The sequence below is a fragment of the Abramis brama genome (assembly GCF_963993115.1).
Source record: "Abramis brama genome assembly, chromosome: 22".
Lineage (NCBI taxonomy): Eukaryota > Metazoa > Chordata > Actinopteri > Cypriniformes > Leuciscidae > Abramis > Abramis brama.
Window position 1 is genome coordinate 20,237,070 of NC_139984.1, and position 17,084 is coordinate 20,254,153.

The following is a 17,084-nucleotide window of genomic DNA, read 5'->3' on the forward strand; positions in this document are numbered from 1 at the left end:
AAAGAGGCAGTCTACAAAATATCGAGCAGAGAAGACATACCCCTCCACAGCTGCGGACAAACAAGATAACGTGAAGAAGAACAGATACAAGGACATTGTTCCCTGTGAGTATCACATTTGACATCTGACTATACTAAAGGACATTACAGTATACTATATTGCAGTATAATGTACCATAATATACTGTACAGTACCATATTTTATCTAATAATATAATAATAATAATAATATGTTCAATTTATATAGTGCCTTTCCCGAGCTCAAGGATGCACAATAAATCATACAGTCATTTAATCAATTATATGGACAATGGACATTTGCCCAGTCCAGAACAAGAGCCAATGCAGTTGCATATAGCGGTTATATCAAATTGTGCAGAACATTCAAATCCACAACAAAGAACACATAACGTCATGCAGACAGCATAGAAATGTAGACAACATACAGTGAGCGATACATGAACATGAATACTGTATTGTAATTATACCATACCAAAATATACTGTATAGTAAGTGATGTTTTGACGTTCTCGGTTGTTACATTAGAAAAGGTGTAGTATAAAATGCAAATGACACAAACGTGTGAGAGATTAGCACAATATTTGTGCTGCGTTAAAACACATGAGATGATGATTGTGATGATTATAGTAATGAGACTATGATGCTAACGATGCTGACGAATGTATTTTCTCACAGTTGATCACAGCAGAGTAAAGCTCTCCCTCATTAAATCCAAACATGACACGGACTACATTAATGCTAGTTTCATTAAGGTAAGATGGTTATATGCAAGAAAGATATCATGCTATATGCACATACGCAGATTAAACAGAAAATCTAATGCTTAAACAATCACTGAGAAAATATCAGTAACAGCTGCTATTTGTTGTCTATTTATCTCAGGGGGTGTTGGGCTCTAGGGCGTATATTGCCACACAAGGCCCGCTGCCAAACACTGTGCTTGACTTCTGGAGGATGCTGTGGGAATACAATGTGCAGGTATGCCCATTTCACACACATTCCACTTCCTTTAAAAAAACAGGTTCAACCTGTTCGATCTCTGGAGAATCATTCACATGCGGAAATACCTCCATAATGACTCTCTCTCTCTCTCTCTCTGTAGGTTGTTGTAATGGCTTGCCGAGAGTTTGAAATGGGAAGGGTAAGTTGTAACCGACAGTGTATTAGAGGAAATGTTGTCAGTCACTGTGTCTTAAAGTAAACATTTTTGCCACATCCTTCTTGCATCAGAAAAGTGAAGCAATGCATCAAGCATGACATTTCTTCTACTTTTTATTTATTTTTTATTTTGAGCTCCCACCCTTTCACAACTTTTGAAATTATTACAGTGCTATTCTCATAGCATATACAGATGCATCTGAAGGGAACAGTTGAGACTGAATGCTGCATTTCCTCTTTATTTCAGAAAAAATGTGAGCGTTACTGGCCGGAGTCAAAGGAGGATGTGTTTATGTGTGAGCCCTTTACCATACACTATGTAAGAGACACTTCTTCCTTCACTCACACCACACTTCCTGTCCTTGTGTTTTATATGCACTCAAACACATGCCTGTTCAAGCTTGATTCTCATGAAGCAACCCTGAATCTAAAACACTACATCAGTACATCTCGAACTGCTAAGAAGGATGCAAAAAAAAGAAAGAAAAAAAGAGAGAGCTCAACATGTAAAAAAAAAAGTCCATTAAAATAGAAAATATCTTTAATCTTAACAGATAATGTCCAGGAAGAAAATGTACTAGTACCCTTTCCATTTTTCTACGGATTTTTTCTTCTTCTTTCAGTGTAATGTTTATCTTTGAAAACAGTAATAATTTAATAAAACTTGTAAATGTAATCTGTGCTGCCTAAATAAAACATGTTTTTTTTTTTTTTTTTTTATTTAGACAAAATAGTACAGAATTGTAATCGACCATAGCATGAAAGTAGTTATTAGCTTATCGTGTCAACCAGAATTTTAATATTGATGCATCCCTCTAAATAAATAAAAAATGAAAATAAATAAATAAGTCAAATGTAGGATTGTAGATTGGAAAATAGTTATTCACTACTGAATAACATTATTCGAAATATTACCAGCACATTAATGATCCAATGAGCATTCCATTCACGTACGTTTGCTTTTGTCCAGGAGTCTGATGAGAATAAGGGAGAATATTTGATAAGGACGCTGAAGGTGACATGTAAACAAGTAAGTAACGCTTCTTTGGTCTTGACTTCAATGCACTGAAAAAAGTTTTTGTCATTCTTATACAGATACATATAATAATTAATTTTAGCATTAAAGTAGTCAAAAACATATTTGAGTGTAAGCACAAATGTATTTATTTTTTTCTTGGCTTTTTATTTTTTATCTTCTGTATTGCATTCTTAATCATTTTTCTTCAATGTCCAGACTAGATGTTTGTCAAAATATGAGCTAAATAAGTACTTTATAAACTGTTCGCTTGATGTGTTCACACTTGAGTCAAGTTCGTCAAAATATAAAAGTATAGGTCAAACACTGATGTGGTATTTTTTTCTTGTGGAAATGTCACTGCGCTAGAGTACAAAAGCGTTCTAATAGTCAAGTGCAGCAACTGCAGTGGAGACAGTGGAACAAACATAAACATAGACAGGTGCTGACATTTCTGATGAAAGAAAACCACCAAAATGTGGTGGTTTAATGACATGCAAACCAGGTTGCCAGAAAAAAATAAAAAAAATAAAAAAATAATATCACACCGGTTATTTCCAGGAGTCCCGGACACTGAAACAGCTGCACTATGTGAACTGGCCGGATCACGGAGTACCTGACTCCATTCCTGCCATCCTGGAGCTGCTGCAGGACATGCGCATTTACCAGGATCATGATGAGATTCCCATCTGCATTCACTGCAGGTAAATGCCTGTATGTGATGGGCCAATGTGATTCATTTATGATTAATGATTGCAGCTGGGGGCTATTCAGATAAAAAACTGCGCTTATGTTGTGGCCATGATGTAACGTTTTAGTGGCCATGAACGCAAGATTTGTTTGTATCTGTAACCATGGAAAATGCCCACCACCATTTTTTACACAGGAAATATGTAGGTGGTTGACCAACAACAAGCAAGAGTTATAATGACAGTTAATGCTATGCTGAAAGACATTACATAACCAACAGAAGAGAAATTAATTCTTTAAGGTATTCTTTATAAGTTACCTTAACCATTAAGACTGAAAAATATATAATATGAATATACTTATAGTTTTATTTAGACATTCCAAATCTCAACCAATCTTTCAGTCTGAACTATAGAGGTCAATAATATCCAGAGAAAACACTAGTATAGTAATGTCTAGTATGAAAAATGGATATTAATTTTGAGATTTGCTAAATATTTAAATCAGTGTTATTTTTCCACACAGAATATTCTGAGCACCGTATAATTGACTTGTTAAAATGAAATCATTCTTATGACTCCACAGCAGTGTTATGTAGAAAAATGTAACCTTTAAACTACACTTAAGAGTAAGAATGTAAGAAAAGATCATTGCGTTTTCACTGTGACTCATTCTCTTGGGACTGTTTGGGGATTTGCAGTGCAGGCTGCGGAAGAACAGGTGCATTGTGTGCCATCGACTATACCTGGAATCTACTGAAGAGACAGGTAAGGATTCAAAACATCTTCCTGAAGTTTCATTGTACTGGCACAAAAATAAAGAAGACAAAAATTTCTGCCTCATACTTTAGGGCAGATGCTAATCTTATTTGCTCTTGTTTAGATGATACCAAAAAATTTCAGTATCTTTGATCTGGTAAAGGACATGCGTACACAGAGGCCCTCTGTGGTTCAGACTAAGGTAACCAAAATGGTTTCTCCTTAATTTGCCATCATCAATAAAAACTAAAACGCCTCAATTTTCCCTAATGATAAATTCTCTTTCTCTTAGGAACAATATGAACTAGTATACAGGACCATCAAGTTGCTGTTTGAGAGATATCTAGCAGCAATGGAAGAACCAAACAGAGAGGTCAGCTAAGACACCATTATTACTCACTCTGTATTTACATATATCATGTCATTTTATTTCCCACTGATTTAGCTTTCTAGCTATGACACTTAACACATCATAGGCAGAACATTTTGCTGGCCTGAGTCATGAACAATTTAATTTGATCATCAATCAGGTCCCAGCGTCCACCTTACCCGTCACCATAAGCAGTGAGAGTGAGTTCTCAGATTTCAGCGACTCCGAATCAGAGACTGAGACAGACTTCAGAGCGCTGCTTCGAACTGAGCACAGGTCTGAGGAAATCTCTCATTTCAATGGTATTGATCCAGATTTTAAGGGAATAGTTCAACCAAAAATGAAGATTTTATTCTCCCTCATGCTGATCCATTCCAAATCTGTATGACTTTTAGATATTTGAATTTGGATATTTAAAACAAAAAAGTTTCAATTGTTTTTGTCCATACAATGAAAGTGGGGTCCTATGTTGTTTTGGGCCCCATTGACTTTCATAGTATGAAAGAAAAAAACACTGACACAATTTTCAAAATATCTCCTTTCTTTTCATATAGGTGAGGGTGAATAAATGATGACAAAATTTTCATTTTTGTCTGAATTTGTGTAAGCTGAAGTGTGTAATCTCTGCTCCAATAGCATCCCCAAAGATTAAAAAAAAGAAAAAAAAGATTCACCCATCTGCCGTTGGTCAAAAACAGATCTCAACCCTCAAACTAATACCCTTGGTTGAGCTAGTGTTGACAAGTCAGACAGAGATAGTACCACAATTTTGATATTACCACAAAGCCTCAGCTTTAACACCTTCCGGAGAAATCAATTAGCTAATGACCTACTGATGAATACAACAACAAGCATAATTGTTTTGGGCTTTGACTAAACTTGAGCAAATTTTTGTTTTCACTTAGATCTAAAGATATAACATTAAAATGACAAATGGTTAAAATGGTTTTTGGACGCTCGGCAAAAAAAAAAAAAAAAAAAGCCTACCCTGGTTCCAAATGCTATAACTTTTGATTACTTTAAAAAAAGAATTGTCCTCATAACTTATTTCCTTCCTTAGAAAGATATGTAAATTTTCCCTTGAGCACACTTTTTGTCTTTTATCAGCAGTTTCTCAGCATGAGAATATCCAAATGTAATGAAACAATAAATGTCAAAAATGTAAACGTTATCTATCAAATGATGCCCACCTTTTGACTCTCCTTGCTATGGTTTTGGAGTCTTTACTACTGTGTATGTCACTCAGAAAAAAGGACTTAAAGGGTTAAATAGAAACCTAATTGTAATAAAATAATCTTGAATTGTTTCATGTCTAAGACACACTGTGACTGTTTTGTGTTATTTCCAATTATAACTAAATCTTTTGCTGTTATAATAGGAGTAATGAGATGGAAATCCTAATGGATGAACACAATCACATTCCACAGAAAATCACTTCTTGGCCACAGCCACATTTACATCCATTCAGTCAAGAGGTCATCTCCACCAAAGTCAGTCCTGCAGACATGCTCAGTACAATGAGTGAGGCCCAGATTAAATATCAGAGGTCGTTCGTAGAACCAACTCCTCAAACAGACGTTACAACCTGTGGATATCAAAGAACTGAGCCATCCACCAGCCTCAACGCTGATCTTACCCAAGCTGCATGTTATCATCCCATCAGCCTAGTACAGGAGCTGAGGCCAAATATGAAGGAGCGGGAAGAAAACCAAGATGTTAGTCCCGTTGGCAAAGACTACAAGCCTATTATCTCCAGCACCCCATGCTTCACTGTGGAAGATCCTTATTTTGATCCCGAGTCTCCACCAGCTAGTGAAAATCCCAGTGTTATGGACTCTATGGTTCATAAAATGTGGATGGAGAACACTTGTTTCACAATACCTAGTTTAACGCTTAATAACCAGGTGTTGGAACTGCCAAAACATGACTGCAATGATAAAGGTATGAAAACCTATGACTTTTAACAACGGATTCTCTCAAAAATTATTTATGATGGATCACTTATGATCATTTTACAATTTGTATATAGGTGCAAATACACCTTCATCTGATGAGGACACCCCTCCTCCTTTGCCAGAGAGAACCCCGGAGTCTTTCATACTGGCAGATGAAATGAACGGTTAGTCCAGCTCAATGTCTAAATAACTTCTAAACTTCTCACCAATGTGATTTCAGTTTTATTTATATACCATTATAGTATTTATGCATATTTTGAATTGGCTTTTATTTTTTATATTTTCAGTTTTCATTTTAATTTTAGTTTAAGCATTAGTCATTTTATGTGCTTTTTTAGCTTTAATTTATTTTAGTTTAAGTAATTTGTTAACACTTTACTTTAAGCTTTTTTTGCATAAAGAAATAGAAACATTTATAATGCATGTTGCAATACATTAAATCTTTAAAAAAATTACTGTAAACAAAATTAAAATGTAAACTTTTGCAGATTACATTGTTTATCATGTGTTGTATCGCTTTATACTTTCTAATGGTGTAAAAATTAAGTATTATAATGTATTATAACGGTGGTTCTGATTATTCATGAGATCATATAATGCATTATAAGGTGCATTACAAGACACAATTAATGCATTAAGAATATTTTTTATAATGCATTATACAGGCTGTTACCAGTCATTTTAGTTCTTCAACTTAAACTTATTTATTTCAGTTAACTGCCATTGCCAAAGCAATGTTTCTCATTTTTGTTTTGTTTAGTTTTTTTTTTTTTTTTGTGTGTGTAAGTTTTAAATCTTTTCCATATAAATTATATATAGGTCTCTAAGCAAACCATTTATTTTGGCTACAGACTTAACAACTTCCTTTTTTTCTGCAGCATCATCTATTCCACTAAGTCCTGTTGCGATAACAAGTCACAGTCCTCCCCCACTGTGCAAACATCCACAGGGTAAGACTCACTTATAGTGAACAAGTGAACATTGAATTTACTCTTTAAAAAAAAAGCCAGATATATAGGCTACACCATCATTAAGCAAGCGAAAACATGCCATATTAAACACATAAATGAATCTTTAAAATCAGTACAACAAAACAAACAAAATACCTTCATACAAATCTCTATCCATGTAGGCCTACGATTCCAGAATTTTAGGAGTCGACTGATTCAATTGTTTGATTCAAAACTAATAAGGGAGGTCATGTATAATGTATAATGAAGGCCTATATGGAGCTTAAAATATGACAATATGATTTGAATTTGAATTGTGTAAATTTGAGTTATTTACAAGTGTAATCTAACAAAATTGAATTTTATGTGGTATTTTAAATTGTTCTGAATTTGATTTCTTTAAACGAATATTGAACATTTGAAATTTAACGAATTGAAATGTTTTCATGGCTGAATTTTTTAGACGTGTATTTTCAAACAGCTTTTTTTTTTTTGTTCTGAATTCTTAGACTGCAAATATTCAGTTTTAAAAAATACAGATTCAAGTTTTCAAGATGAAGAAAAAAATGAAGAAGAACTTCAAATTCAGTTTTCTAAAATTCAAACAGCGGAAAATTCAGATTTTTTTATTTAATATTAAGAGTAGAAAAATGAGAAAACAGCTTGAGTATTAGATTTCTAATATTCTAGTAATAATAGTCCGCTGCTGCAGTTGCACGGAGCTTACAAAACTTAGCGCGTGTATTGCAACTAGCTACATTTCGTTTTCTCATCAAACAACTAGACTAACGGATGGCTCGACACAACAAAAGAGCCTAGACAGGGCTTTCTCTCTGTGTAGACCAGCAGTTGGTCTGAATTTGCTATAACCTATACTGTAGACTATTTTTCGGACTGTGTAAGTCACGTTTTATCATGAAACACGCTGTGATTTATTCCAAAGTGACTCAGGCATATATAATGCATTTAACGTTAAATAATCTAAATGTTGACTTTCAAAAATAGGTGCGCCAAGAAGGCTATTCGCTGTATTTTGGTTAATTTTTGGTGTGCGCCAGAAAGATTTTGGAGACCGAGACGCACTAAAGCAGCGCATCATGTTGTTTTATTTATTTTTCAATGGCATGATATTTTGTAGTCATTTTGAATGTACACAAATAAAAATATACATTTTACTGTTTCGAATGATGTCATATTATCTGTATGACTATAAATAACAGAGTATTAAGTTATTTCCCAGCAGTGGAACAAATCCAAGTGATGGCGCAGGCGCATCGCGCTCTCACACAACATAGTATAAGTTCTGCCGTTGCTTCATATCACAGACTGTTCATTATCAAAATAAAACACAGTCAACCAAACACACACATAAAAAGTTATTGTGCCTAATTTAATTGGTCTGTTGTACAATATAAAGGGCAAGCTGTGCCAAACACAGCAATTAAGGGAAATGTTTGGAATAACAAGTAGGACTGTGCGGCACAGCTGCAGCATCAATGCTCTGATGCGGCACAATGCTCTGTTCGACTTTTCTGAGATCCTTTACTCTTCTCTGTGGATGACCTGTGACCTACATTCTGTAAGATCTGAATTTTCCGCGGTTTGAATTTTAGAAAACTGAATTTGAAGTTCTGAATTTTTTCTTCATCTTGAAAACTTGAATCTGTATTTTTTAAAACTGAATATTTGCAGTCTAAGAATTCAGAACAAAAAAAAATAGCTGTTTGAAAATACACGTCTAAAAAATTCAGCCATGAAAACATTTCAATTCGTTAAATTTCAAATGTTCAATATTCGTTTAAAGAAATCAAATTCAGAACAATTTAAAATACCACATAAAATTCAATTTTGTTAGATTACACTTGTAAATAATTCAAATTTACACAATTCAAATCATATTGTCATATTTTAAGCTCCATAGGCCTACTGACATTTCAAGCCACAGCATATACAAATGTACAGTGCCTTTTTTTTCTTTTCTTTTTTAAAATTAATTTAGAAAATGAAACATAAAAAAACCCCATATATCACTGGTCTTGTTTCCAGATATCAGTGAAACCAGTGAGCTGTTGGCATTGGTGATCCCAACCAGCTCAGGCTCTGAGAGTGTCAACAAAGGTGAGCATTATGCAGACTTGAAAATGTATGTCTATAGATGCAAATATAAGTGGTGGTCTTACAGCACCTGTACATTTTTCAGTTTCCTCTAAAACAGAAAGCCCGCCCTCACCGGTACCCCCACTGCCTGAGAGAACTCCAGAGTCTTTTGAAATGGCCATAGATAAAGAAGGTATGACAATCCAGGCATTGATGATGAATCAACATCAAATTTCATCTGGTCACTTTGTTTGTACCTTATCTAATTTGCATCTCATTTTCAACAGATTTGGTACAAAATGTGACACAGGAAAAGCAACACGATGTTGTAATGAGAGTTGGGAAATCTTTAGAATGGTCTGGGCAAACATCTGAAGCTCAGACAGACATGAGACGATCCTGGTCAAGGAGCAAGGTGAGCAGATGCAGGGCAGTAAATATATAGACTAATTAAACAACAACATCGTGCACTTTTTGGATATATTTTGCTGAGCGTAATAAATAAGAACAATATAAATGAGACATAACAGGCTTGTTTCTTTATTTCAGAGCCTAAAGCTTAGAATGTCACTTCCTGGTAAGTCAGTAATTTTATAAATAGGACCTCTAAGCAAACCAGCAAAACATTTATTTTGGCTACAGACTTGACAACTTCCTTTTTTTCAGCAGCATCATCTATTCCACTCAGTCCTATTGCAATCACAAGTCACAGTCCTCCTCCCCTACTGTACCATCCACAGGGTAAGACTCACTTACAGTGAACAAGGAAATAAGTGAACTTTGAATTTGCTCTAAATAAAGCCAGATACTGGTGTGTTATAAGCTGACAACGTCATTAAGTGATGACAAGCGAAAACATGCCATAAATAAACGTAATTTTAAAATTAATCTATAAAATCAGTGCAGAAGCAAACAAAATACTTCAGAAAATTCAATTGTCATAACTAATAGGCTAAGGGAGATGACAAGCCTGGTAGAGGCCTACAACATTAAAAAACAAACATTATTCACGTTATTATGTAGCCTACAATGTCACGTAGCCTATATGACATTTCCACTAATCCACTTTAATAAAAAGTATATTTTTGTAAGCACAATCAGCTTATCTTCGAGAAATCTGAGGTGAATGCTACTGTAGCTGAGGTGAAAGTGTTTATTAAATAAACTTTGCCGTCACATATCTCATGAATAATGTTGTTCTTGTGTTCGCTTAGCCTACTTATTTTATGTTTAGACTTACTTTAGACATGCGTCGCGCTGATCAGTTATCAGCTTGTTTGATTGTTATGGTATTCTGAACTTTTGAACGAATTTGAAGGAACGACTTAAAAAGACACTCACTAGTCGCCACCTACTGGTAATGATGTAACTTACAGAAAGAGTCACCAAAAGAACCGAATCTGAACGAGTCTTTTGATAGACATAATTCTTCTGAGTAGTTGCCATTATTTTCAGATTTACGGAGTGATAAAAAGAGAAATCCAAAATCCCCATCTGTAAAAAACCTAACTCTAATATGTCAACAAAATGAAAAAAATGTGAACCTGGCTTAATCAGTGTTCAGACTTCTGTTCTGGAAATGTATGCAAATTAGTGCATATTTAATTAGATCCTGACTCATTTGCATATAAATATAAAATTTCAGAGAACTTGTCATACAACTTTTTTTTTGCAATTCTTAATGTAATCAATTAACTGGGGAAGTATGGTGATATCTAGTAATTTTTTACCCTGTTCGGTGTTTTGCCTTAAGTAAGTTCTGTCAGTGCTATTAGTTAATTATTTTAAAATATAGGCTATTTACTTCAATTTTTTGACCACAGAATCTCTACTACACACCCTAACACCACATGAGCAGACATCTGAGACATTCAGACCAGTTCCTGGGACAGGTACTGTATCACATATCCATCTAACTAAAAACACAAATGTAGGCTAATTGTTCAATAGCCTATACAATCTCCAACATGTTTTTAAGTATTCTGATATAAACGTGCACAAACTCACAGTAGGCTACGTTTTATTGTTTTGTTTCATAAAGAAACTGTCACTCCACCACTTCCTGAAAGAACTCCAGAATCTTTCATTTTTCACACGGAGAAAGGTGCAGTATACAGTACAGTTTACAGTATACAGAAAAACTGTGCATCTACGTTTGTTAAAGATATTTTTCCGTTAAAGTGTCTGACAACAACGCCCTCTGTCTGCCAGCCGAGCCCGAGCAGCAGAGACTGAGAGTGGGCACATCATCTGAATGGTCAGGCAGCTCCCAACCCAGATCGTTCCTGGAAAGTTCTTGGAGCCGAAGCAAGGTTACCTTTATCTACTCTCCCTACATGTTATACTACAATACATTTAGAAGTACATAGCATATAGCTGACCCACAACACCCTAATTTTCATGCAGTCCATAACTTGAGCTGTACAGAGGTGCTGTGCTATGACTTTCCTTTCATAAGATTAATGCTTGACTCACTCTTACCAAATGTGTCATTTTCTAACAGAGCGTAAGAGCAAAAAGTTCAAAACAAGGTAGGTTGGTTTTTCCATTGTGCCCTCCCACACCTCAGTCAATAGTGTCATTACAGCATAACACGCGCAAGCAAATGTACCCTTTCAAGTGCTCTGCAGTGTAGTGTTTTTCACTGTGCGACAGAGATAAAGATGGCGCACTATTATTAGATCCATGTGTGCACAGCTGTGTTTAATTTTACAGAGCCTCTATCTGTGGCTCCGCTGACTCCTCCAGTCTCTGTAACCATGGCAACTGGAGGCAAAGGTGAGTGACAGCATAAATCCATTGACAGTGATTGATATAAAAAAAACTGCATAAGCAAGACTACACAACCTTAGTTTAGCTTGCCCTGTGGCCAATACAGTTGAGCACCAGACGGCACCCAGCAGTCAGCCAGCAGCAACGGGACCAACAGACAACCGGACAAACAGAGGGGGGGAGAAAACTTCACTGGTCAGCAAGGCCAGGACCAAGGTTATTCTTCTAAAGTCTCTGTATTTGGTACATATAAAGTGCATGGCACAATAAACACGTCAAATCCAGTTTATTGATGGCAAATAAACATTTATTTTGCACTCCCTGTTTCCCATTGAACCCACATACTGAAAAATGTATAGCCTAACTTGAATACACTTTAAAGGGGCCGTTCACAGATTGTTTTTGTATTCCATCGCTCAACTTTTCCATAGATTTTTTTTTTGTAAAAATGTACTAGACAGACACGTTTGAGCATTGTCCTCACGTCTTGTGTCCTTTGCGCCCGCAGCCATTCTAAAAATGCAGCGCTCAAAATTGACAGTGTGAAATTCCCCTTTGTGGCTACGTCACTGGTTTTAACACTGCGCTTGTGTCTCAAATTTTTTGCAATGTCTCGCGCATGACACAAGTCCAAAGAGCTCAAGTTAAGGAAAACATTTTTTTTTATTCTACTACCATGCCTCTTACGTTTTTCATCGCAGAAACGTGTTCTGTGTGAATATCCTCTTATGTGTGAATAGTAGCCTACTTGCTTTGGATAAAAGCAGATTCTGTAAATGTAAATACAATTTTATTTTCTTACAGAGTATTAAGTTTTTGAAAGGAAGACAGAGACGTATGTATAATAACCACTTCTTTTCCTTGTTGATACAACTAATTCTATACAATTTAATTCTATTAAAATAAGCATTTAAATCAAATGACAAGCTGCTTCATGTGTGTGTGTGGTTTGAACATCATTTAACTGTCATTTTCAGCAAAATCAGCTCCGCCTCCGATCCCGCCCCCAGCTCCACCTTCAGCCCCGCCCCCAATCCCACCTTCAGCCCCGTCTCCAGCCCCGCCTCAGTCTGCTCCACCCCCCTATGGTGCTGCTGTAGGATTCTTATTTTGTAAGCTATCCACCTCTTTAAAATACACTTTTTAAAAGACAAAAATGTTTTCAAACTGGTGTTCTGAGAGTTGACACCAGATGGAGCTACTCCATTTTAAATTTCCACAGTTCATGTTGATTGATACCTGGTACTACTATGCCAATGCATGACATTGTGAACAGTTAATGACTCCTTTCTTACTCCACAGCTTTTGGATCTCGTTTTGGAAAGCCAAAGGGCCCACGAAATAAACCAGAAACATGGGTCTAGTTCATGTCGAAGGTGAAAGGAAAGGAGAACGGCCTCGCAAGACAGTGCAACGGGGGCTGTACTGAGCACAGATTTCTTTCAGCCACAGAGAGACAAGCACTGTGGTTTTTGAGTGATAGCAGACCAACCACTGACCTCACACAACAGATGGACATTTATACAGATTCTGTATAAAGGTGTAATGCAAGAGAATGGCCTGTTTGAACATTGAACCGTTGCAACGAACTTGCAACTAAAATGTATATAAAATGATTATAATTGTGCAACTAAAGACAAGATAGTAAGAGATGAATGTACTGAAATGTAGACACTTCCATAATCGCACAGGTAACCTTTTTAATGTATTTTATAATACATACAGCTGCAGGTATGGCCAATCAAGCCTTTATATTAGGCTACATAACTTTGGATTTAGCAACAGCACATTTGGTGCCAGGTCTGTCTAAAAGAGATGAAAATGATTGTGAATAACTGTAATCAAGTTTATGGTTTACGACAGTGTTTAACTGTGTCTGCTCATTTGCCTTTAAGAAATGCTTCATCTTGGTACACTCATAAAATGGTTTATTTAAAAAAATACAGAAAAAGTCTATGCATTCCATTGCATTTTTACACAATTGAAAAGATCCACATGACAGTTCTATTAAATGTAACTTAGCATTTACAAAACATTACTTTGACTATGTTCATAATTGACCATCTAATTAATCCTTAAAAAAATCAATGAAATTGAAAACCTTTATACAAATATTAAACAGAGCAAATAATGAATCAAACACAGAGAGCATGCCTTGATCCCTAAGTGGATTTTTCCTATATTACAAACGACCATCAAAAACCTGATCAACACAAAAAAAGAGTCTAGCTGCCAAAATTCAGAAGAAACATAGAACGCTAAACATCATGTTTATTTTAATATACCATGAAACCATAAGGTGTAAAAGCATAATCGTGTGTTACTGAGGGGAGAACATGTCTGTATAAGGAAGATTCATCTTTTGGTAAATAATGACTCCCAATTTAAGTATTAAGTGAAATGTGAAAGGATCTTTTCTTTCATTAAACAAAACGGCTAATCTGCAGAATCTGAGAAAATGCCACTGAATAGTGGGGGAAATTATTACGGTTTAGGCTTTCCAACCTGCATATATAATCGTAATCCTAATCAAAAACAGTGGGAAATATAAGAAGCATGATATGATTCATATTGCACATGATTTAAAAATTTCAATGTCATTTACCACCAATTTTTCTATATATATAGTTTTTGCATTGTCATCCTTTGGTGGCCGATAAAATGGTCACCTTCACTTGATCCTGGATGAGTAGAATTAGCATTTTTTACAATAATAAATACCCAATCATTACTTATTGCCAGACTTTATGAAATTCCATCGCAATTAATGCTTTGTACAAACTTGTATAACATCATTTAGCTTAATAGCAGACAATTAAAGACTCGATAGAAGGCACTCATTTTTTACAGGATGCATTTGATAAGGGAAAGCCATTAGATCGTTTTGTTGAAACCATAATCAATGTAGACTGATTGGCTTGCTGGTGTGAAATTACATTCAAATCAGTCATTAGCAATACTTGGCATCAATGAAGAAGCAAAACTGCTGCCCACAACCCTTTCAAAAACATTGAATGCCTGTTTTAAGACTTAATCCCATTCAAAATAACCACATCGACATTACTGACACACAACTACACTTGGCAAGTGAAAGCTAAATTGCACTCATCCAACTAAATCGGATAGCAGAGTCACCCTAGAATGCTTATCATAAATGACCAAGGACAACTTCAGTTCAAACACATAAGAAACAAGTGTTATGCAACAGTACTGCTACTTTACTTATGAATAATATCAAATGTTTTTTTGAAGGAGAAAGATTTTCAGTTTGATTTGGGTAGCAGATTATGGGAACAGCAACATACAATAACAGTTTTCTGGTACAAGAGAAGCGCAGGAATTTATTCACCCCCTTCATTTATATTATTATAATAGAGTTAATTCATATTTGCACTCACTAATTTTCAGAAAAAAATTCAACAAATGCTTAAAATAGCCAAAGCAACAGGAATAATAATTTGGGACATTTTAAAAATGGGGACATATCAAAGAAAGACAAAAAACACAAAAGTTCAGAGAATAATAAAGTATGATTTAAAAAATAAAATCAGTTCGGACTCTAAAACTACTATGATTGTATGAGAAGGATCATGCGTAAAACCTCAATGGAAGCATCTTTAGATGAACCATTTGAATCAAGGGGCCGTTGCCTTACATAAAACTCATTCTAACATGTCAGAATCATAGGTTCAAGAGCTCAACAAGTCAATCAAATCCCAATAATCTGAAGAAATGGATTAGATTACTATAAAACTACAAAGTGAACAAAGAAGAATAAGAATTGACCAAATGAAAAGGCATTAGTATGTTGCCCCTGAGTGCAGGTTTGGTTATTACATTTCCATCTAATTTTCTGCTAATGTCCGGTCTTAGATGGAATATATCTTCCTGTCCAAAATAAAAATATATTAAAAAAATTAACAATGGCTTCTGTACACACGACTTCAGACAGAAAATGAACATGACAAATAAATTTATGACCATGATCTTAAAAGACTGACTATTCTGGACAAAAATAAATAATTAAAATGAACAACCCTCTTGTAAAGGCCAAATCCTATTTCCTGCATATGTGAGAGGTAATGCACAGGCTCCTCTTTGATAATTACTGCTAATACTCGTTCAAAAAATAATTAATTTTCCTTCAAGCAAAGTGTTTTAAGCCAAAACCAGAGGATGATCAAAGAAAAAGCAAATATCTCTCACTTGAAATTGATACCTTCTCTCTAGTCTATCTTAAATACGTCAGATACTGCAGTGTGACATTACATGGGAAGAAGAAGAAAAAAAAGCCTATTTTTCTCTTTTAAGACATACTTGCTGCTCTCCACTTGTGACAGGCACTTTTTTTCCTTGTTTGTAAAAACCAATTAGCAGATGCACATGACGGCCTGGGAAACAACAATGAAAAGTCCTTCTTGAGAGATAATTCATCTCATTTATAATAATATATAAACAAATATAAAACAATACTGAGTAATCAGCAAAAATATATTTCAAATTAAATACTTTGGCTGAGAAAAACCTAAAAAGTACTCGCGGGGTCATTTTCTTAACCAAAATCTAAAAAAGAAAAATATACAGTCTTCATCGGTTTTAGGTGAAGTCCAGATATTCCTTTTTTTTTTACACTGTGGAATGTCAGAAAAGTCTGTCAGGTGAATTAAAACTCCACCACTCCGCAAAATGAAGGATTCGGAAGTCATTTGGGGAAATCCGTGGACCTGCTGCCATTGAGTGAGGAGTCTGATGCAGGCTGGACGGGAGCCTGTGGAAGCATTTGCTCTGGTGTGGGCGAGGACAGAGGGCCGGTCTCTGAACAGGGAGCGGCGGGAACAGTGTGGGCGGATTTAGCCGGTTGCGGAGGCGCGGGCTGTGGCTCTCTGGGTGGCGTAGCGGGCCTCTGGAAAACCAGCTCGTCCGTTTTCGCCACCCCACCTTGTGCCGTGTCCGTTTGTAGATGGGCGCAGGAGGTGACTTTGGTGTCCGGGTGAACAGGGGGAGGACATGATGTGGAACACAGGTCCTTGGTCTTAACGTCCTTTGACTCGTCCTCTTCCTCAGAGTGGTACTGCTTTAGACGGATGTGCCACGCCAGGCTGCACACGGCCGAGACTGTTTTAAACTGGTGGATCACGTTGCGGGGGATGAAGTAGATGTCATCATCGCAGAGCTGCACACGAACGTAGCGGATGCCTTCCCGACGTAACTGGTTGAGTTTGGCATCGTCCACCCACTGGACACACTGTAAAGAAAGGGGCATTATGAGAACGCTGACGTGTTTTAAACCTGCCTGTCC

At 35.9% G+C, this 17,084-nt stretch overlaps 2 protein-coding genes across 7 annotated transcripts in view; one reads left to right on the plus strand and one right to left on the minus strand.

Moving 5' to 3' along the window:
- On the plus strand, positions 1 to 13,736 carry ptpn22 (protein tyrosine phosphatase non-receptor type 22). Of its 6 annotated transcripts, none has more exons than XM_084098572.1 (28): positions 1 to 104; positions 696 to 772; positions 903 to 998; positions 1,123 to 1,161; positions 1,426 to 1,497; positions 2,149 to 2,208; positions 2,755 to 2,897; positions 3,584 to 3,650; positions 3,766 to 3,843; positions 3,934 to 4,014; positions 4,172 to 4,287; positions 5,390 to 5,952; positions 6,041 to 6,130; positions 6,845 to 6,916; positions 8,963 to 9,034; positions 9,117 to 9,206; positions 9,301 to 9,428; positions 9,563 to 9,590; positions 9,680 to 9,754; positions 10,837 to 10,905; positions 11,055 to 11,117; positions 11,195 to 11,325; positions 11,517 to 11,544; positions 11,729 to 11,791; positions 11,871 to 12,001; positions 12,590 to 12,620; positions 12,763 to 12,897; positions 13,088 to 13,736. In XM_084098572.1, the coding sequence occupies exons 3-28, from the start codon at positions 975 to 977 to the stop codon at positions 13,147 to 13,149; spliced, it is 2,511 nt and encodes an 836-aa protein (XP_083954698.1). In that variant the 5' UTR covers positions 1 to 104; positions 696 to 772; positions 903 to 974; the 3' UTR covers positions 13,150 to 13,736. The 6 variants fall into 6 exon arrangements, with proteins under 6 accessions (XP_083954698.1, XP_083954702.1, XP_083954699.1 ...); XM_084098576.1 differs by having other exon boundaries at positions 11,892 to 12,001; XM_084098573.1 differs by having other exon boundaries at positions 9,683 to 9,754.
- The window catches only part of rsbn1 (round spermatid basic protein 1), a 15,419-nt gene continuing 12,031 nt past the window's right edge, over positions 13,697 to 17,084 (minus strand). Inside the window, exon 7 of the mRNA XM_084098578.1 lies at positions 13,697 to 17,030. Coding sequence (XP_083954704.1) covers positions 16,488 to 17,030 — 543 coding nt within the window. The 3' untranslated portion in view covers positions 13,697 to 16,487. The remainder of the gene's footprint in view (positions 17,031 to 17,084) is intronic.

Coding starts and splice junctions, on each gene's coding strand:
- ptpn22 (XM_084098572.1), top strand. CDS start 975: ATGCTGTGGGAATACAATGTGCAG. Junction 3,844..3,933: donor CCTCTGTGGTTCAGACTAAG/GTAACCAAAATG, acceptor TCTTTCTCTTAG/GAACAATATGAACTAGTATA. Junction 5,953..6,040: donor ACATGACTGCAATGATAAAG/GTATGAAAACCT, acceptor ATTTGTATATAG/GTGCAAATACACCTTCATCT.